The following is a 22,150-nucleotide window of genomic DNA, read 5'->3' as shown; positions in this document are numbered from 1 at the left end:
TGCCTCTAACCCTTACTTTTAAAAAAAACTGATTACCGCTAAAGTTGCTATCTCTTAAGATAATCAATCCAAACTTAGCTTTTCACAGCAATCCATAGCTTATTTTTAATTGTTGTAGACCCTGAACTGCTGTATACACTTCTGTCTTTACAACATTGCATCATGCTGAGTCGGAGGATAAGCTGTTTTACAATCACAGGAGTGTTACACCATGTTTAACACACAATGTATTATTAATTAGATGATCTCCTGTGACATTGCTCATAGATTTAAAAAATCTCTTCCTGTAACACTGCTCCTTTCTGACTCAATTCTTTTTGTTATGCTCTTTCTATGGTTATCACACATCTTTCTCATTATGATGCCTACATCACATAAATGAATCTTCTCATTGTCTCTGTCTCAATCATTTTGTAAGTCTGTCTCTTTTTATATATCTCCAGTGTGTGACTCTCACCCATTTTCCTTTTTTATATATCAATATCTAGTTCTTATCTCTTACGGCTTGAGGTACAAAGAAGATGGAAGGTAACATATACTTTGTTGGAGGTGGGGCTGGACAAAGACAGTCAGAAAACATGGATACTAAGGAGCTTTTTCCCTTCGTTGAGGGTACTATAACAAGGGGATATAGATTCAAGGTAAAAGGCGGGAGGTTTAGAGGGGATTTGAGAAAGAACTTTTTCACCCAGAGGGTGGTTGGAGTCTGGAACTCACTGCCTGAAAGGGTTGTGGAGGCAGGAACCCTCACAACATTCAAGAAGCATTTGGATGAGCACTTGAAATGCCATAGCATACAAGGCTACGGACCAAATGCTGGAATATGGGATTAGAGTAGACAGGGCTGATGGCCGGCGCGGACACGATGGGCCGAAGGGCCTCTATCCGTGCTGTATAACTCTATGACTCTATAACATAAGCAGTTGTGATAGAAAGTGGAACTGAGGCTGGGAGGAAGCAAAGGGTTTGGGTTGGAGCAAGGGCGGGAAAGGCTGGAGGGGGCTTACGGCCTGGTAGCAATTCAGGACACCACAGCCAGAATATAGGCCCAGGTCTGGAATACTGTTCTAGATGCAGGTTTCTCTATAAACACAAGGACAAAGGTGTTAGTTGGAGGGGTTCATGGCAGACTGGGCCTTTGCTGGACACAGAGCCCTAGGAGGGTAGCTGTTCCTGGGGTCTGTGGCAAAGTCCTCAAAACTTTAGCATTTTTGGTTTATGGGGAATTGTATAGGATTCAGATTGGTAGTCTGGATGAATAAGATCAAATGAGTCAAAGGGCCTTCTTCACCCAAACCTATTTTGTGGTCAAAGAAACCTAGGTGTGCAGTGGAAACATCAGGCATTAACAAAAAGATGTTTGAAAGCAGCAAAAAAATCAGTCAGATCACAAAAGATTATTGATAGGGGGATGTGGAAGATCAGAGCAACCAGCAAAAAAAAACATGAAGATCAAGCAAATATGAGGAAGAGATGGATCTGGCAAACATCACAGGCAGCTGGACAGAACTTAATTTCCAACATTTATTTGAAAGTAATAAAAATTGAAAAAGAAACATATAAACACAAAGGGGACATAGTAGCAGGTTCTTTCCAGCCTTATTAGGAAACCAGTGAAAGATAATTAACCATTTCAAAAAAATTGACAACTCAAAAACAGCCTTAAACATATGACCAAGGACATTGCTTTAGCTGACTAAGTAAGCTAAAGTCTCCTTTTTATTGCATGGAATTTCAGGATTTTTACTAATATTTTTTCATATTTCATTCTGCAGTTCATTTTTCTGTGGCTTTATTATGTGCTTCATGTAAACAAACAGTTGAAATGAGAGTACACCAGCAGAGAACTCAGCTGTTTGTTCACTCATTCACTGCACCGCTACATCTAAATAATGGCAGGGAGGCAGAACCCAGGAAACCAGCTGATCCCCTGCCTCCTGCCTCAACTGCCCCTAGAGTCCAAAAATCTATCTATCTCAGCCTTGAATATACTTAACAACTCAGCATTCACAGCACTCTGTGGTAGAGAATGCCTAAGATTCATAACCCTCTGAGTGAAGAAATTCCTCCTCATCTCAGTCTTAAATGGCTGACCCCTTATCCTGCGACTATGCCCCCTAGGTCTAGACTTTCCAGCCAGGGGAAACAACCTCTCAGCATCTACCCTGTCAAGCCCCCTCATAATATATGTTTCAATGAGATCACCTCTCTTCTAAACTCCGGAGAATATAGGCCCATTCAACTCAACCTCTCCTCATAGGACAACCCTCTTTCCTCAGGAATTAATCTAGTGACCCTTCGTTGCACCGCCTCTAAGGCAAGTATATCCTTCCTTAGATAAGGACCAAAACTGTACTCAAGGTGAGGTCTCACGAAAGCCCTGTACAAGAGATTTGTCAGTAAAATTCAGGTGGATGGTACAAGAAGAAATGTAGCAGCATGGATAGAAAGTCAGTTAACAGACAGGAAACAAAAGACTTATGGTAAATGGGTGTTCTTCGAACTGGAGAAGGCTTGACAGTGATCAGTGCTGGGACCACTTATGTTCTTGGTATATAGATGATGTAGGGAACAAAATCACAAAATCTGCTGATGGCACAAAAGTAGGTGGCTTGCCAAATAGCATGGAAGATCATAAAAGGCTTCAGGAAGACATTGGCAGGTTAACAGAATGGGTGGGAAAGTGGTAGGTGCAATTTAATAAGGATAAGTGTGAATTAAACATTTTGGGAGAAAAAAAAACAAGAAATGAGAATCTACACTTAACGGAAAGACCCGGAAGGGTGTGGATAAACAAAGACTGAGGGGTTCAAATACATAATTCCGTGAAAGTGTAAGTATAGTTAGATAAGACCATAAAAAAGACCAACAGCAATTTGGGTTTTATAAATTTAGGCAGAGTACAAAAGTAAAGAAATATTGATGAATTTATACAAAATATTGGTTAGGCCAGTTAAAATTACTTTGTGCAGCATTGGGTGCCCACTGTAGAAAGAACTCGGTTAGATGTCAGGAGGTGGTTCTTTTCCCAGAGAATAGTGGACTTGTGGAACAGACTGCCAGCTTGTGCAGTGAACGCTGATACACTGAATTTCTTCAAGCGAGAGCTGTTTCTGTGTTGTCGACATGCTCTGCAACTACGTGCGGGTTCTTGACTGGAGTCACAAGCCATGTCCGGAGGGGATTACCCTTGTCGCCCAGTAGCCTGTCTGCAATTTGACGGCCTGGTTGGAATAAAGGCGGCACAGAGGACTGGCATTGGATGAGAGAGTCATGATTGCTGCCTGCATAGCAGGCACAGATCTGCATGATGCGCTGCCTGTGATCGCAAGCCAGTTGTACGTTGGGGGAGTAGAATCCCTATCGATTGATAAAGATGCCAGGCTGGTTATAAGGAGCACGCAAGGCAATGTGCGTGCAATCAATGGCACCTTGCACCATGGGGAAGCCTGGCATGAGGGCGAAGCCTAGTGCTCTCTTGTCCTGCTTCGCTCTGTCAATAGGGAAGGAGATGTAAGTGTTTCTCTTTGTGTAGAGAGCCTCAGTGACTTCCCTGGTACACCAGTGCACTGCAAACTGTGAGATGTTGCTGATGTCACCTGTTGCAGCCTGAAAGGAGATGGTGCGTAAAAGTTGAGGGCGACGGTGACCTTGACAACCACAGGCAGTGCTGTCCATGCTCTGGTTGTAGTTGTGGCTGCAGCAGGTGACATAACTCGGTGATGGCTTCCTTGGTAAACCGAAGGCACCTCATACATTGCTCCAAGCCTCAACAAGTCAAGATAGAATCATAGAAAGGTTACAGTATGGAAGGAGGCCATTCGGCCCATCGAGTCCACGCCGGCTCTATGCAAGAGCAATCCAGCTAGTCCCACCCCCCCGCCCAATCCCCGTAGCCCTGCAAATTTTTTCCTTTCGAGTACTTATCCAGTTCCCTTTTGAAAGCCATGATTGAATCTGCGTCAACCACCCTCTCTGTTACCTCATCAAAAAACTCTATCAGGTTAGTTAAACACGATTTGCCTTTAACAAGTCCATGCTGAATTTCCCTAATCAATCCACACTCGTCCAAGTGACTTTTAATTCTGTCCCGGATTATTGTTTCTAGAAGTTTTCCCACCAGCGAGTGACGTCAAACTGACTGGCCTATAGTTGCTGGGTTTATCCTTACACCCTTTTTTGAACAAGGGTGTGACATTTGCAATTCTCCAGTCCTCTGGCACCACCCTCGTACCTAAGGATGTTTGGAAGATTATGGCCAGTACCTCTGCAATTTCCACCCTTACTTCCCTCAGCAACCTAGGATGCATCTCATCCAAACCAGGTGAGTTATCTACTTTAAATACAGCTAGCCTTTCAAGTACCCCTTCTTTATCAATTTTTAGCCCATCCAGTATCTCAACTATATCTTCCTTTACTGAGATTCTGGCAGCGTCTTCTTCCTTGGTAAAGACAGATGCAAAGTACTAATTTGTACCTCGGTCATCCCCTCTGCCTATGAATAGGTCTCCTTTATGATCCCTAAATGGCCCCATCCCTCCTCTTACTACCCGTTTACTGTTTATATGCCTGTAGAAGACTTTTGGATTCCCTTTTATGATGGCCGCGAGTCTATTCTCATACTCTCTCTTTACCCCTCTTATTTCCTTTTTCACTTCCCCTCTGAACTTTCTATATTCTGCCTGGTTCTCACTTTTGTTATCAACCTGACATCTGTCGTACGCCCCTTTTTTTCCGTTTCATCTTACTCATTATCTCTTTTGTCATCCATGGAGCTCTGGCTTTAGTTGCCCTACCTTTCTGCCTTATGGGAATGTGCCTAGACTGTACACAAACCATCTCCTCTTTAAAGGCCGCCCACTGTTGAATTACAGATTTGCCTGCCAATCTTTGATTCCAATTTACCCGGGCCAGATCTGTTCTCATCCCATTGAAATTGGCCCTCCTCCAATTGAGTATTTTTACTCTAGAGTGGTCCGTGCTGTACCAGTTGAGGTAAAAGAATTGCTCCCCGAAGAAGACCAAGACCGCCAATACCACCTCGTCCTCCTCCTCTCGATCCCACCCAATCATCCTCTAATCCCAAACTCAGCCCTATCAGACCACCCACGATTGGAGCCAGACGCTGTGAGGCAAACAGCAACAGTACAAAAGCTCCAAAACCTCTCTGTACAGACAAAGTGAATTTGCAAGGGTGCTAGAACACAGCAAAAAACACCTAGAAGTCAAACAGTAGCCATAAATAGTAAACTAACGACTAACCTGCAAGTACTACATGTTCCCTTTAAATAGCGCTGGCGAGGGGCCCTTCATGCCGGTTATCGTCACGTTGCGCTGAGAGAGGTCAGCATGTGGCGAGTGATGCACTGGGGTGGTCCAAAATGGTCCTACAAGAAGCGCAGAACCCTCACCTCCATATATTAGTTCCCATTTAGAATGATGCCAGCATGCGCTCCTGACGGAAACGCTACCTCCTGTACCAATATGGCGGCAGCGCCCTTCCGACCGGAAGTACAAGAGACAGTTGCAAGTACAATTCAAATGGCCCTGTCTGAACCACAGTCTAACTCCCTGCTGTTAGAGCTACGAGGCCACCTGCCACAGATTTTAATGTCAGCAGGTTTCCCCTTGCAGGAGATGCAATGTACTGCTGTGATGAATCTTTCCCACTTCTGGTTCTGCATGGAATTTTATTTTAATTGGTGCTCCCTTGTCTTAAAGAGAAGCAAAGAAGGTAGTGGGGAGAGGAAGGGTTAAGCACTTTTAGTATTAAGTACACGGCAAGAGTATTAATTTTATAAAATCCATTAATGGTATAATTCCTTCATTTTAGTAGCATACTTCCCCTTTCATGTCGGCCTCCACCAGCAATGTAGCCCAGTATATGCAGTGTACACAAATGGGTACACTTTGCATCCACTGGGTCAGAAACTCAGGTGTTGAAGTGCAGGTTTCTCCTCAACAGCTGATTTGCTGCCTTAGGGCAAATCACTGCACTCGATCCATTGATGTTCTTGCAGCTGTTCCTGCCACAGCTTGTACCCGACGCTGCTGCTTCATTGCAGAACTGGATTCTCTGGGAATTTCAGGTCTCAGGATAAACCAGGAAATCTTACCTGCAGCAGAATCCAAACCTCAGGTAGGAGCTTCAGCCAGGACCAGCAATAAGGAGCACATCAACAGGGGAGAGTGCCTCTCTGAACTGGGGGGTTTGGGAACAGTGTTTTGCAGGAGGGAAAAGAGTCTGTGAACTGGGGAAAATTGGAGGGAGAATGTCTGTGAATTGGGGAAAATTGGAGGGAGAATGTCTGTGAATTGGGGAAAATTGGAGGGAGAATGTCTGTGACATGTGGAAAATTGGAAGGAGAATGTCCGTGACATGTGGAAAATTGGAGGGAGAATGTCCGTGACATGTGGAAAATTGGAAGGAGAATGTCCGTGACATGTGGAAAATTGGAAGGAGAATGTCCGTGACATGTGGAAAATTGGAGGGAGAATGTCCGTGACATGTGGAAAATTGGAGGGAGAATGTCCGTGAATCGGGGAAAATTGGAAGGAGAATGTCCGTGAATCGGGGAAAATTGGAGGGAGAATGTCCGTGAATCGGGGAAAATTGGAGGGAGAATGTCCGTGAATCGGGGAAAATTGGAGGGAGAATGTCCGTGAATCGGGGAAAATTGGAGGGAGAATGTCCGTGACATGTGGAAAATTGGAAGGAGAATGTCCGTGACATGTGGAAAATTGGAGGGAGAATGTCCGTGACATGTGGAAAATTGGAAGGAGAATGTCCGTGACATGTGGAAAATTGGAAGGAGAATGTCCGTGACATGTGGAAAATTGGAGGGAGAATGTCCGTGACATGTGGAAAATTGGAGGGAGAATGTCCGTGACATGTGGAAAATTGGAGGGAGAATGTCCGTGAATCGGGGAAAATTGGAGGGAGAATGTCCGTGAATCGGGGAAAATTGGAGGGAGAATGTCCGTGAATCGGGGAAAATTGGAGGGAGAATGTCTGTGAATCGGGGAAAATTGGAGGGAGAATGTCCGTGAATCGGGGAAAATTGGAGGGAGAATGTCCGTGAATCGGGGAAAATTGGAGGGAGAATGTCCGTGAATCGGGGAAAATTGGAGGGAGAATGTCCGTGACATGTGGAAAATTGGAGGGAGAATGTCCGTGACATGTGGAAAATTGGAAGGAGAATGTCCGTGACATGTGGAAAATTGGAAGGAGAATGTCCGTGACATGTGGAAAATTGGAGGGAGAATGTCCGTGACATGTGGAAAATTGGAGGGAGAATGTCCGTGACATGTGGAAAATTGGAGGGAGAATGTCCGTGAATCGGGGAAAATTGGAGGGAGAATGTCCGTGAATCGGGGAAAATTGGAGGGAGAATGTCCGTGAATCGGGGAAAATTGGAGGGAGAATGTCTGTGAATCGGGGAAAATTGGAGGAAGAATGTCAGTGAATTGGGGAAAATTGGAGGAAGAATGTCAGTGAATTGGGGAAAATTGGAGGGAGAATGTCTGTGGAATGAGGGGCCTGGAGGGGAGCGTGCCTCTGTAAACTGGGGTAGAGGGTTAGAGGGAAGGGAGTGCCTCTGTGATGGGGGAGGAATAACTGTTGAGGTACTTTTTGGGCAAATGACAGTTTGGTTTGTATTTTCAATGCAAATAAACCTAAACAAAATTTGTGACGGTGAAATTTTCCAGGGAGGCATGCTCCCAGCCCCTCAGGAAATGCACCACAAACAGGAGCAGCATTTGGAAGGAGTGTGTAAAATTCTAAATTTGCTGCCTACAGCCCAGGTCTCCACCCCGAAATACTTATTGCACCTAATGGCCTTTTCCTGTTGCCATGTATTCTTATTGTTATGTCCTTATGTTCAATAGTAACTGGAGCCAATCCAGGTTACGGGAGCAGCCCACATGCATCCTGGAGAGATTCCATTCAATTCTACACCAGTCGACACGTCAAACCTGCCTGAAGACTGAATTTTGATGTGCTCAAGCTGGAAAAAATTAACACCAGCTGGGTACCGCTGCTTACTCACAGAACTGTTGTGCTCATTTCGATTTAATAGGAAAAGCTACCATAGGGCAAACAGCACTGAATCGCAACAGAAATCAATGCTTTCAGCAAAGATGGTAGGAGGGTAAGACACCTCAGGCCCGGTTACATTAGATTTGAGGCTCTGGTATCTCAATCTAATTGTGACAGGCTAGTTTAGGTCGCAGACGGTTCCTGCATCCAAGAGATTATTAAGAAAAAAAATGAGATCAGATTAGCACACTGCCCTTTCATCTTGGGGAATTGGATGGAAGCAATGTTTCCTCTCTCTGCTGGCTGTAGATGTACTTGATAAAATAAGTTTGGGCAGTTTCAACCCAGTTCCTAATGTGTGTGGACCACAGTACAAAACTGCCCTCAGATTGCTACTAAATTGGCAATCTGACTTGGAGAGTAAAAAGTGTTCTTCAGAGGCTGAAATTGAGGCGTTTTATTGGGGCAGTGCAGAGGTAATTTCACTCTACATTTTGGCCCCTACTACACTTGATCTGAGCATGCTTAATACAGACACCAGGTTCAAAAAGGTGGGAAAATATTCCATCCCACAGGACTAACACCTCTTACTAAGATACATATTATTCACAGGCATGTTCCACAGTACTTCAGAAATAAAAAAACTGTTCAAGATAGTTAAACCTATTTCTAGAAACGTAAGTACACCACAGTAATATACCTGATGTTGAGGAAGCAAACAGTAAGATGTCAGATTTTATAATTTTTTAACTTTAAAAAACTATTGCTGTAGTCTAAAGAGGATAACTTTCTGTACCTGTGATCGGGAAATCTCTGCAGTAGCTGAATCTTCCACCTGACCCCGAAAGTAAAAGTGACCTTGACCTACAGTAAAAATAAAGTTGCTGCAACTTATTTCAAATAAAATTAACATAATCATCATGATTCAAGCTTTAGTTATCTTTTTCTTAAGTCTATTTACAATGCTGGTGTAAAAAAATTTACCAACATTCCTGCTATTCATTTTTATCTGGATATTATTTTCATTGCCAATTATACATTGGGTCAGTTGTTTTTACTGAAAATGCTCAGTGCAAACATTTGTAATATAATCCTCACATCAGATGTGGCTGTGCACCACTCCCTCTAAGGAGAAAATGTGATCACAACCACAAAACAGCAGCAGTAGCAGCCATGCCAACATATCAGACTTACTCTATAATGATTTTATTACCATTATTTCATACTCCAGCTCATTTTTTGGCTTGCAAACCAAGAGTGACAAGGATACAAATATTTTTTACTCTACAGACAAGAGAGATCCCTGGTCTCTGTTGAGTTAGTGGGGGGAAAGGGGGAATTTACAATGTTGGTGTAAAAAATTTACTAACATTCCTGCTCCTAATGGCATATATATCCCTGCTGGAGATTCATATCTATGGAATTCAGGTGAGAAGAGTGTTAGGCTCAACTGTGATGCCTCCTAAGGCCAAAATGACACTCGATGTTCAGGCACGCACATGAAGAATGGCCTTTTGGGCAAGGCACCAGAGGATGACTAACGTATGTGGGCCCAAGCACAAGTAGGTACGTTCAGGGAAGGAGAAGGAGTAAGATGAGAAAATTGTAAGGGCAATAAAACACCGCTTATAACTTTTAAAATGTCATCACCAATTCTAAGAGGTAAATTTTCCAAGTCTATGCCTCTTGAACTTTCTCTTCCTCTCCTCTTTTGACTGAAGTATTTAGAGTTAAAACTGGGTGAAGGTTGGGGAGGAATCTGCCTTCTTGTCGCAGATACCCATTTCCCCACACCTGCCTTTTCCTCCAAGTCTCATCCCCTCCTCTTTGCAGTACAACATTTTGGGGCAGGCTATCTGATTCCATAGTCCACTGTAAATCACCACCACTGTTAGCAGAAAAACTGCTCTATACAACATTGTTGTGCTTGGCCACTCAAAAATAAAATCTAAATCTACTTCCCATTGCAGTTATAGATATCTATGGGACTTATTTTGTGTAAGGTAGTTAGGCGTGTATGATTGCTGTTCATGCCCTTTCCTATTTGCTAGTTAGGAGTTGAGCATAATGGATCCAGACAAGTTTACCACTCCCCTCCCCTCCCCTCCCCTCCAAACATGCAGTGCGCCATCATAGCGAGGAGCCCCATCTAGAGGCTTGACAGAGAACTGATAAAACTTCCAAACATCAACAAGAGAAATGACAGGCAGTACAGAGACTCAAACTTATCAATCTATCTAGCTGGGAGGCAGCCATTTTATTACCAGGCTGCCTTTGGCTTCAGCTATGCCCAGATCCTTCTACCAGATCAGATTAAAGGATGAAATCAAAAAAAGCCCAGGAGGTGGGGGGGCATGGGGGCAATTTTGATTTCCAGTTGTTGGACCCAACCCATATCAGGTATAAGTAGTTAACCATTCAAATTTCTAACTTGTATGTTAAAACTGATCACTCAAGAGTTTTTTTTAAAAACTGTTCTTACCTCTTAGCCATGCTTCTATGAAGAGAATACCAACTCCAATGTTGTATTTTAGTCCATACAGGGTAACCCCACCCTACATATTGAAAATATGAGATTAATTACAGCATGCCTCTATGACACACAAATATTGCGCACTTGTGTTTAAATAAAAACCACTAAAGTGATTTATACATAATGGGCCGGATTTTGAAGTAAAAATAAGGGTGAGGCTAACAGCGCTCACCGTTATTCATGTGCAAATCGGACAGTAACTTCCAGCGACCGCATATGCACAGTTAAACGTGGAAATCCGGAAGTTGTTGTACCAGATGCCCTGCTCGTCCAAAAGCTGTGCGAAATGGCATCTTGCCATCTTACTCCCCGATCAACGGTGTGAAGTTCCTGTACTGACGTCGCAGATACAGACTAAACTCACCAACAAAAGTTAAGCCAAGTCATCTCAAGTCTAAGTACCACTTTAACAGCGTGGTAAGTCTTAATTACTGCCAAACAACCTCTCAGGCACTGAAAATTAACTTTACCAGTGTGGCGTCTCATTACTTCAGCTTTTAATTATTGGACATTTAGAAAAAAATGTAAATACATGTTTTTTTCTTACTGTCTCCTTTAACTGTCTCTTAATCCAATATTTCTTTCCCTCTCTTTATTTCGTATTCTGTACCTGATTTGACATTGAATTCACTATTCTAACTTACACTTCCTGGTTCTGACTGCACTGCTTATTAACATGCTTCAATCTGATTGGTTAAGGGGATACATAGCTGCTTGCCCTGTTCACACAGGTCCCAGATGCCCTGTAGAGGACACTGTGTTTTTGGATCTCTAATTTCGAGGAACTTGCCATGCAAAAGCTCATAGAAAGTCTATGGGCAAATGCAAGTCTAACAAACGGTTCGTTTGCTGCTCACAGCAAAATCCAGCCTGTTATAACTGTGTTTTTGTACTTCAGTGATAGTATCAAATCTTCTCAGTTTAGGTATGGAAAGGATTAACTACAGAGTAATGGTCCCCATTGGGCCCAGTCTATCGTAACCCCAAACTTGGAAGAGCACCCTCTACTGCACCAATGTGACATTTCTTCTTCCTACATCAGGCATTTTTGTGAACTAATTAGCTGAGAATGGTAATATGATACCAATCAGTGCAAAATGATGGGTGCTATTTTGGTGTGCATTCACCCACTGGAAAATGGGTTCGGGCTGCTCAAACTCAGTGTCAATTTGGCTCAGTGGTAGCACATTTGCCTCTGAGTTACAAGATTGTGATTTCAAGCCCTACCCCAGGAGCTGAATATGTAATCTAGGATGACAGTGCAGTACTGAGGGTGTGCTGCGTTATCAGAGGTACTGCCCTCTGGGTGAGATCTGGATGTGACTCCTAGGCTCCATCTAGCTGTTCTTGTGATCTAGGGGTATGTTAAACATTGCATAGCACTCTTCAATGAAAAACAGGAGTTCTCCTGGCATTCTGGCTAACATCCCTCCTTCAATAACACCCTGGGAGGAAAGTAAGCATGAGAACAATTAAACTTTTTATGAAACAAATTCATTTTCCATAATGTTTTATTTTAAAAGAAATACTATCAGTTGGACAAAATGTTCTGACTTTGTACTTTTCAGGAACTTCTAAAAAGTACTGTTTAAATATTATGGGCTCGATGTTAGCAGGGCTGCGGGTTCGTGGCAGGGGGGCTATTGGGCGCGTGGGTAATGCGCCCGGTGAAATTAGTCAGCCACCTGCGCGATCGCAGCCCAATTGGATCCACTTACCTGGTCTTCCGGGTTCCCCACTGCTGATCTGCATGTCGGGCGGGCTGCGCATGCGCAGTAAGATCTGTCAGCTGGAGGAGCTCTATTTAAAGGGGCAGTCCTCCACTGACAGATGCTGCAACAAACAGAAAAAATTACAGCATGGAGCAGCCCAGGGGGAAGGCTGCTCCCAGTTTAATGATGCCTCACTCCAGGTATCAATAGATGGGGTGAGGAGGAGGGGGAGGACAGAGATCTTCCCCCCGGCGGGCGGGAGGAAGCGGCCTGCCTCTACCACCAGGAAGGCCTGGCTCGAGGTGGCAGAGGAGGTCACCAGCACCACCAACATATCGCACACCTGCATACAGTGCAGGAGGCGCTCCAATGACCTCAGTAGGTCAGCCAAAGTGAGTACACTTACTCATTTCCCCTACACTCCATCTGCCACATCACCGCCCCCACCCCACACCTCCTTCTGCACTGCCAACACTACTCTGTCACATCACCCCTCATACCTACTCAAACCTCATCTTCATCTTACCTGCACTTACTCACCTCATCAGTACTCATCCCGCCACTACCACTCAACCCAATCCTCATACAATCTCATACTCACCCTCTCGTGCATCTCTTTCACAGTCAGCCTCACTCAACCTGCCACTACCTGTGCTGCAGCCACAGGGCATGCATCACATATGTGCAGTAGGCAGCGTAAGGCAAACGTGTCGTGAGCATGAAGGGGATGCACAAGGGTGTTTGAGGGTTTGTCATGGTTTTTACTTATACTGAATTTCTGACCAACTCACATTATATATTATATTGGCACCACTACTGCCACGTCTTTGCGAATCTTGTCTGGTTTGTGCAATAATGCCCTTTCCTGAGGATCGCTATGAAGACCCACAACCGATGCCACCCATTGTGTCACTGCAGAGTGGGTGTAGGCGTATTTGCAGGGCTCTTTTGTGCAGACGGCTGAGAGATGTCGGCGATATCCCCGGTGGCACCCTGGAAGGATGCGGAGGAGAAGTTGTTGAGGGCAGTGGTGACTTTGACAGCGACAGGTAAGAAGATGGTGCTCGGGCCAGCCGGGAGCAGCTCGGCATGAAGGAGGCTGCAGATGTCCACGACTACATGTCGAGTGACTCTGAGACTCCGTGTGCACTGCTGCTCAGAGAGGTCCAGGAAGCTGAGCCTCGGTCTGTGGACCCTGTGGCGAGGGTAGTGCCCTCTGCCACGCATCTCTCTCTGCGGTAGCCCTCCCTCCTGCTGTACAGGTGGATGTGTCACAGCACTCTGTTGTGGAGCTCCACGTGTCAGAGGTGGACGGCGTGGACAGCGAGGCTGGTGAGGCTGGTGATGCTGTTCGCCCTCCGAGGAGGTCATGACTGCAGCTATGGCGGCCCCCATCTGGAAGATGTACATCTGAGGGGGTCCGCAAGGTAGGTAAGTGTGTCCTCACATCGGGGTTGCGGTTCCAGGTCAGTGAATTTTATTGTTAGGAGGAGGGTGGTGGAGGCCAACCTTTGTCCAATGTGACGGAGTGGCCACCTGTCGAATGGACCTTTGCAGCTGCCACAGGCTGCTGGCTGCAACACCTCCGTTTGAACTGGGAGTGTTCCCCCAGTATGGGAAACAGTCTCAGTTCAGTGTAAAATCCCACCCCTCCTAATAAAACAGCTCAATCAGGTCTGTAAACGACCTGAACGAGCAAGATAAATACTTTCAAGTGGCATCCCGCTGGCTTTAATTGCCTGCGGGATTCCCACCAGCCGGGGCTGCGCGTGCACGCCGGTGCGTCAGTGGGGAACCCGGAAGTGGGCGGGTTGGAGCCGGGCTCCAGTCCTGCTCCGGGATTCCCCGATTTTCGGAGCGCCCCCGCCAGGAACGCACCCGATAGCGGGTGCTAAAATGATGCCCAATGATGCTGAAAATTCTTGGCTTCACAGATCAAATGTGGAATGTCTTTTACACAGTGCAAGATACTATGATAAGATCTGCCTAGTATTAGTTACCCTTTTCTATTTACTCACATCGCTTCCATACTAACTTCAACTGCACCAGAAAACAGTGTTAATTCCTGTAGTATATATGTGTCCATAATCTGCACTTTCAGCTTTACTCTTTATTACATTGGAATAATATTTGTTGCATAAACAAATTCTTGAAAATTCTTTACCAAAAACAGCCATGAGCTTAGTATACTTACAGAAGGCATGGTCAGCAGATCACTAGGAGTCACATCCAGATCTTGCCTTAGGATATGTAGCTGGTTGGGCCCCTTTGTGTGTTCCAGGAACAGCTGGGATTGAATAAGCCGGTAACTTGAATGTCAATGGACTGAATTATGAAATCCATTTGAAAAATAGCACTGTTCCCAAAGAGGGAAAACCAGCGAGTAAGAAACATAACTACAAACAGGACTGAGTTGCCTGGGCTTCAAGAGTCAGATTGTCCAGGCTCAGGAGCCACATGTAGCTCACGCCTGGACATCCCTGCTCCACTACACCAGTGTGACTTTTCTTCACTTCACTTAACAGCCATCCTCATGGTCTCTAATGGAGACTGGCAATTTAATTTCAAACTGTGGCCAGTTTTTCAGTATTGGCCCATGCCCACAAGGAGCTTGGTTGATGCTACCGAAACTCATTTCACACAACCAGCACAGAGAGGAGACTTTCACCCATCAGTCTGGCTGGACCATTTTTTTGGGGGTCAGTTAGAAAGAACTTGCATTTAGATAGCGCTTTTCATGACCTCAGGTCGTCCCAAAGCACTTCACAGCCAATTAAATACTTTTGAAATGTATTCACTGTTGTACACAGCCAATTCGCGCACAGCAATGTCCCACAAACAGCAATGAGATAAATGACCAGATAATTTGCTTTAGTAATGTTGGTTGAGGGATAAATATTGGTCAGGATGCTGAGGAGAACTCCCCTGCTCTTTGAATAGTGCAATAGGAACTTTTATGTCCACCTGAGAGGACAGACAGGGCCTTGTTTTAATGTCTCATCTGAAAGATGGCACCTCTGACAATGCAGCACTCCCTCAGTACTGCACTAGAGTGTCAGCTTAGATTTTATGTTCAAGTCTCTGGAGTGGGACTTGAACCCACAACCTTCTGACTCAGAGGTGAAAGTGCTACCACTGGGCCACAGCTGACATCTTGGATGTCTGATATGTGCAGACACCTATCACAATGTTTAAGTGTCTTGAAACTATGCTGCTGAGAAATCCACAAATAAAGTTTGCATTTTTCCAATATGGAGTGCATACTCTCTCCCCACAAGGACACATCTGACTTGCTTAAGCCCAGAACGCTTAAGGACAGGTTAGTAGTACCAAGGCTTAAGGACCCCCAAGTGTGTGCAGCAGTGATAAGTTTCCTGTTGCTTGTCCAGCTAGGACCACCTTGGCTCTAATGGCATTGCCTTTTGGGTTATCTGGAGCTGGGAAGAATCCCAGCCCCCAGGGACAGGGTGACCTCTCCAGGTTCCATTTGTGAGCCAGGCTGGTCAGCTAGTGATCAATAGTACTATGGAGTGTTGCAGATCTGCCTGGCTCAGGTATCAGGTTATCAAGTCTAACACAGAGGGTTGACTTGGTTCTGAACTTTGGCCACCAGGTATGTCATCTTGGAACCCAAAGAGACCCTGCTTCAGTCTGGCTGAATTCAATCTTCAACCCTGCAGGTGAAAGGACAGCATTCTAAACCAAAACACCACCCAGCTCGAGGGTTGAAAATGAGAGAGGCAATGTGCTACTTTATTATTTAAACTTCAATTTAAAAGAAACCAATTCCAGCAAAAAAATTGAATGCTCCACTTCTATCAGAGGGTAAGACATGACAGCTATTACTGAGACATGGCTGCAGGATGGTCAGGATTGGGAACTAATTATACCAGGTTATAATGTCTACAGGAGAGATAGGGAAAATGGAAGAGCGGGAGGAGTAGCCTTAGTGATTAGAGATGAAATCACTTCAATGATAAAGGAGGATATAACGAGGGGTAAGTAGCCAACAGAGACCTTATGGGTTGAATTGAGAAATAGGAAAGGATCTAAGACTATAGTGGGAGTTGTGTATAGGACCCCTGGCAGCAGCTCTGAAGTGCTAGATTGTATAAATGCAGAGATTAGACAAGCGTGTAACAAAGGCATAGTGGTCTTAATGGGGGACTTTAACCTTCACATAGATTGGGAAAAGCAGACTAGCAACTGTCAGAAAGGTAGTGAATTTCTTGAGTGTGTCCAGGATAGTTTTCTACAGCAGTATGTCTTAGAGGCACCAAGGCGGCAAGCCATACTAGGTTTAGTAATGAGTAATGAACCAGATTTAGTTAACAGCTTAACTGTGCGCGAACATCTATCCAAAAGCGATCATAACATGATCGAGTTCAAGGTAGTGTTTGAAAGGGAAAAAAGTGAATCAGCTGCTAAGATTCTGGACTTGGGTAAGTCCGACTTCAAAGGGATGAGACAGAGACTGTCCACAGTAAACTGGGCAAATCTGTTAATGGGTAAAATGACTGATGATCAGTGGGAAATGTTTAAAGAAACATTTAACGTGATACAGAATCGGTTTATACCCGAGGGGCAAGAACTCTACTTGCCAAAAAAAACAGCCATGGACAACTGAAGAGGTAAGGGACAGTATTAGACATAAGGAAAGGGCATACAAAAAGGCAAAAAATGGCACAGATCCTGGCGAATGGGAAAGGTACAAAGATCAATAAAGTGTCACAAAACAGATAGTAAGAGCTACAAAAAGAGAGTATGAAAAGAAACTTGCAAGGGATATCAAAACCAATACGAAGAACTTTTATAGTTATATTCGGAAAAAGAGGGTGGCCAGGAGCAGTGTTGGCCCCTTAAAAACTGAAAGTGGGGATATTGTCATTGACAATGGAGAAATGGCGGACATGTTGAACAATTACTTTGCGTCAGTATTTACAGTCGAAAAAGAGGATGCCGGAAATCCCAAGAAAACTAATATTGAATTGGGGACAGGGACTCGATAAAGTTAACATAAGTAAAACAACAGTAATGAAGAAAATAATAGAACTAAAGAGTGACAAATCCCCAGGACCAGATGGTTCCATCCCAGGGTTTTAAAGGAAGTAGGTGAGCACATTGCAGATGTACTAACTATAATCTTTCAAATTTCTCTAGATTCAGGAACTGTCCCTCTAGATTGGAAAATTGCACATGTCACTCCGCTTTTTAAGAAAGGAGAGAGGGGGAAACCAGGGAATTATAGACTAGTTAGCCTAACATCTGTTGTGGGGAAAATGCTGGAGTCTATAATTAAGGATAGGCAGACTGAACACCTCGAGAATTTTCAGATAATCAGAGAGAGCCAGCATGGATTTGTGAAAGGTAAGTCGTGCCTGACAAACCTGATTGAATTTTTTGAAGAGGTGACTAAAGTAGTGGACAGGGGAATGTCAATGGATGTTATTTATATGGACTTCCAGAAGGCATTTGATAAAGTCCCACATAAGAGACCGATAGCTAAGATAGAAGCCCATGGAATCGAGGGAAAAGTACGGACTTGGGTAGGAGGTTGGCTGAGCGAAAGGCGACAGAGAGTAGGGATAATGGGTAGGTACTCACATTGGCAGGATGTGACTAGTGGAGTCCCGCAGGGATCTGTCTTGGGGCCTCAATTATTCACACTATTTATTAACGACTTAGATGATGGCATAGAAAGTCTCATATCTAAGTTTGCCGATGACACAAAGATTGGTGGCATTGTAAGCAGTGTAGATGAAAACATAAAATTATAAAGGTATATTGATAGATTAGGTGAATGGGCAAAACTGTGGCAAATGTGAGGTCATCCACTTTGGATCAAAAAAGGATAGAACAGGGTACTTTCTAAATGGTAAAAAGTTACAAACAGTGGATGTCCAAGGGACTTAGGGGTTCAGGTACATAGATCATTGAAGTGTCATGAACAGGTGCAGAAAATAATCAATAAGGCTAATGGAATACTGGCCTTTATATCTAGAGGACTAGAGTACAAGGAGGCAGAAGTTATGCTGCAGCTATACAAAACCCTGGTTAGACCGCACCTGGAGTACTGTGAGCAGTTCTGGGCACCGCACCTTCGGTAGGACATATTGGCCTTGGAGGGAGTGCAGCGTAGGTTTACTAGAATTATACCCGGACTTCAAGAGTTAAGTTACGAGGAGAGATTACACAAATTGGGGTTGTATTCTCTAGAGTTTAGAAGGTTAAGGAGTGATCTGATCAAAGTTTATAAGATATTAAGGGGAACAGATAGGGTGGATAGAGAGAAACTATTTCCGCTGGTTGGGGATTCCAGGAATAGGGTGCACAGTCTAAAAATTAGAGCCAGACCTTTCAGGAGTGAGATTAGAAAACATTTCTACACACAAAGGGTGGTAGAAGTTTGGAACTCTCTTCCGCAAACAGCAATTGATACTAACTCAATTGCTAAATTTAAATCTGAGATAGATAGCTTTTTGGCAACCAAAGGTATTAAGGGATATGGGCCAAAGGCAGTTACATGGAGCTAGATCACAGATCAGCCATGATCTTATCAAATGGCGGAGCAGGCTCGAGGGGCTGAATGGCTTACTCCTGTTCCTATATTCCTATGTTCCTAGAAAAATAAATCTGCATTTCATACTTTAGGATAATGCTTGTTGAAACTTTGAAATTACTTTATAAGAAAGACTTTGCATTTGTAGCACCATACCGTGTGCCAAAGTACTTCACAGCCAAAGAATTCACATTTGAAGTGCAGTCACTATTGTTATGTAGGTGAACACAGCAGCCAATTTGTGTTCAGCAAGGTCCCACAGCAAATTAATGAATGACCAGGCAATCTATTTTTTTTATCTATTGGTGTTGGTTGGCAGAAAAATGTTGCTCAGGATCACTGAGAGAACTCTTCGATGCCAATGGGATCTTTTATGTCTGCCTGAACTGGTAGGTAGGCCCTCAGTTTCATCTGAATCTCGGCAATGAAGTGTCAACCTTGATCATGTGCTCAAGTCCTAGAGTGGGGCTTGAGCCCTCAACATGCTGACTCGAGAGGCCTAAAGTGCTACCACTTAGCCAAGCTGACACTTTAGTTTCTAAGATAAATAAAATATAGGACATTAATTAACCTTTGCAAACAGCAATTCCACCAACTACATCAACTAGGCTGAGACTGACCACATACAGGAATTTTATTCAGAACATAAGTCATGCAGAATACACAAGATACATGTTAAATTACCTTCTTCATTGGCTCAATCAGGTCCAGATCAAACACCATGAATCCATCTACTCCAGCATTGATTTCAAGCAGTTTCAAACTAAAGCATTAATGAAACACTGTTAGAATCTGCATTGAACAATCCAATTAGAAGTACACTTCATATCAAGCTTTTAAAATAAAAAATAGCAACCAATAAAGTGGATTGAACAAGGAATGTGGAACCAGATTGAACACTCAAGGGTAATGTTCACAAGCTAAGGAAGGCATCAGATAATTCACATTTATAGAATAGTCTTTCATTTACCATTATGAATCAGGGCTCAGTTATCAAAAAGAAGGTCAAGGGATGTAGGATTGACACATTTTAACATTGAAAATCAGGTGGGTTGGGTGCGCATTGAAAATTGCCACCATTTCAGACCCGCCTCCAACCCGCCCATTTCTGGTTTTCACCGGGGGGGGGGGGGGACCAATCCGCTCCCAGGAGGCGGGTTGGGCCTTGAAACCTTTCAAAGAAGCTTCGGGCCTCCATTTTTCTGGACTTCCTGATTTCAACCCGGGGGGCGGGGGCAGGATTCCCGGGCCTTCTGTTTTAAGCCTCGTGAAAGGAGACGAGAAGGCTTGAGACTAACAACTAATATTAGCATCGTCGAATCCCCCACCATCAATATCCTGGGGGTCACCATTGACCAGAAACTTAACTGGACCAGCCACATAAATACAGTGGCTACAATAGGAAGTCAGAGGCTGGGTGTTCTGTGGCGAGTGACTCACCTCCTGACTCCTCAAAGCCTTTTTCTTTATTCATTCATGGGATGTGGGCGTCGCTGGCAAGGCCAGCATTTATTGCCCATCCCTAATTGCCCTTGAGAAGGTGGTGGTGAGCCTTCTACTTGAACCGCTGCAGTCCATGTGGTGAAGGTTCTCCCACAGTGCTGTTAGGAAGGGAGTTCCAGGATTTTGACCCAGCGACGATGAAGGAATGGTAATATATTTCCAAGTCAGGATGATGTGTGATTTGGAGGGGAACGTGCAGGTGGTGTTGTTCCCATGTGCCTGCTGCTCTTGTCCTTCTAGGTGGTAGAGGTCGCGAGTTTGGGAGGTGCTGTCGAAGAAGCCTTGGCGAGTTGCTGCAGTGCATCCTGTGGATGGGACACATTGCAGCCACAGTGCACCGGTGGTGAAGGGAGTGAATGTTTAGGGTGGTGGATGGGGTGCCAATCAAGCGGGCTGCTTTGTCCTGGATGGTGTCGAGCTTCTTGAGTGTTGTTGGAGTTGCACTCATTCAGGCAAGTGGAGAGTATTCCATCACACTTCTGACTTGTGCCTTGTAGATGGAGGAAAGGCTTTGGGGAGTTAGGAGGTGAGTCACTCGCCGCAGAATACCCAGCCTCTGACCTGCTCTTGTAGCCACAGTATTTATGTGGCTGGTCCGGTTAAGTTTCTGGTCAATGGTGACCCCCAGGATGTTGATGGTGGGGGATTCGGCAATGGTAATGCCATTGAATGTCAAGGGGAGGTGGTTAGATTCTCTCTTGTTGGAGATGGTCATTGCCTGGCACTTATCTGGCGCGAATGTTACTTGCCACTTATCAGCCCAAGCCTGGATGTTGTCCAGGTCTTGCTGCATGCGGGCACAGACTACTTCATTATCTGAGGGGTTGTGAATGGAATTGAACACTGTGCAATCATCAGCGAACATCCTCATTTCTGACCTTATGATGGAGGGAAGGTCATTGATGAAGCAGCTGAAGATGGTTGGGCTGAGGACACCACCCTGAGGAACTCCTGCAGCAATGTCCTGGGGCTGAGATGATTGGCCTCCAACAACCACTACCATCTTCCTTTGTGCTAGGTATGACTCCAGCCACTGGAGAGTTCTCCCCGATTCCCATGGACTTCAATTTTGCTAGAGCTCCTTGGTGCCACACTCGGTCAAATGTTGCCTTGATGTCAAGGGCAGTCACTCTCACCTCACTTCTGGAATTCAGCTCTTTTGTCCATGTTTGGACCAAGGCTGTAATGAGGTCTGGAGCCGAGTGGTCGTGGCGGAACCCAAACTGAGCATCGGTAAGCAGGTTATTGGTGAGTAAGTGCCGCTTGATAGCACTGTCGACGACACCTTCCACCACTTTGCTGATGATTGAGAGTAGGCTGATGGGGCGGTAATTGGCCGGATTGGATTTGTCCTGCTTTTTGTGGACAGGACATACCTGCGCAATTTTCCACATTGTCGGGTAGATGCCAATGTTGTAGCTGCATTGGAACAGTTTGGCTAGAGGCGCTGCGAGTTCTGGAGCACAAGCCTTCAGCACTACAGCCGGGATGCTGTCAGGGCCCATAGCCTTTGCTGTATCCAGTGGACTCAGCCGTTTCTTAACATCACGTGGAGTGAATAGAATTGGCAGAAAACTGGCTTCTGTGTTGGTGGGGATATTGGGAGGAGGCTGAGATGGATCATCCACTCAGCACGTCTGGCTGAAGATGGTTGCAAACACTTCAGCCTTGTCTTTTGCACTCACGTGCTGGACTCTGCCATCATTGAGGATGGGGATGTTTACAGAGCCTCCTCCTCCCGTTAGTTTTTTAATTATCCACCACCATTCACGATGTGGCAGGACTGCAGAGCTTTGATCTGA

At 44.8% G+C, this 22,150-nt stretch overlaps 1 protein-coding gene across 2 annotated transcripts in view; it reads right to left on the bottom strand.

Moving 5' to 3' along the window:
- ugl (ureidoglycolate lyase) overlaps positions 1–22,150 on the bottom strand; it is a 71,477-nt gene that overhangs the window by 4,421 nt on the left and 44,906 nt on the right. For both annotated transcript variants that reach the window (XM_067994055.1, XM_067994063.1), the window contains 4 exons: positions 19,530–19,608; positions 14,481–14,573; positions 10,524–10,596; positions 8,838–8,905 (listed from right to left, as the gene is read on the bottom strand). In XM_067994055.1, coding sequence (XP_067850156.1) covers positions 8,838–8,905; positions 10,524–10,596; positions 14,481–14,573; positions 19,530–19,608 — 313 coding nt within the window. The remainder of the gene's footprint in view (positions 1–8,837; positions 8,906–10,523; positions 10,597–14,480; positions 14,574–19,529; positions 19,609–22,150) is intronic.

The sequence above is a fragment of the Heptranchias perlo genome, chromosome 1 (genome assembly GCF_035084215.1).
Source record: "Heptranchias perlo isolate sHepPer1 chromosome 1, sHepPer1.hap1, whole genome shotgun sequence".
Classification (NCBI taxonomy): Eukaryota; Metazoa; Chordata; class Chondrichthyes; order Hexanchiformes; family Hexanchidae; genus Heptranchias; species Heptranchias perlo.
Note: the sequence above shows the minus strand (reverse complement) of the source record. Positions and strands in the feature narration are given on the sequence as shown.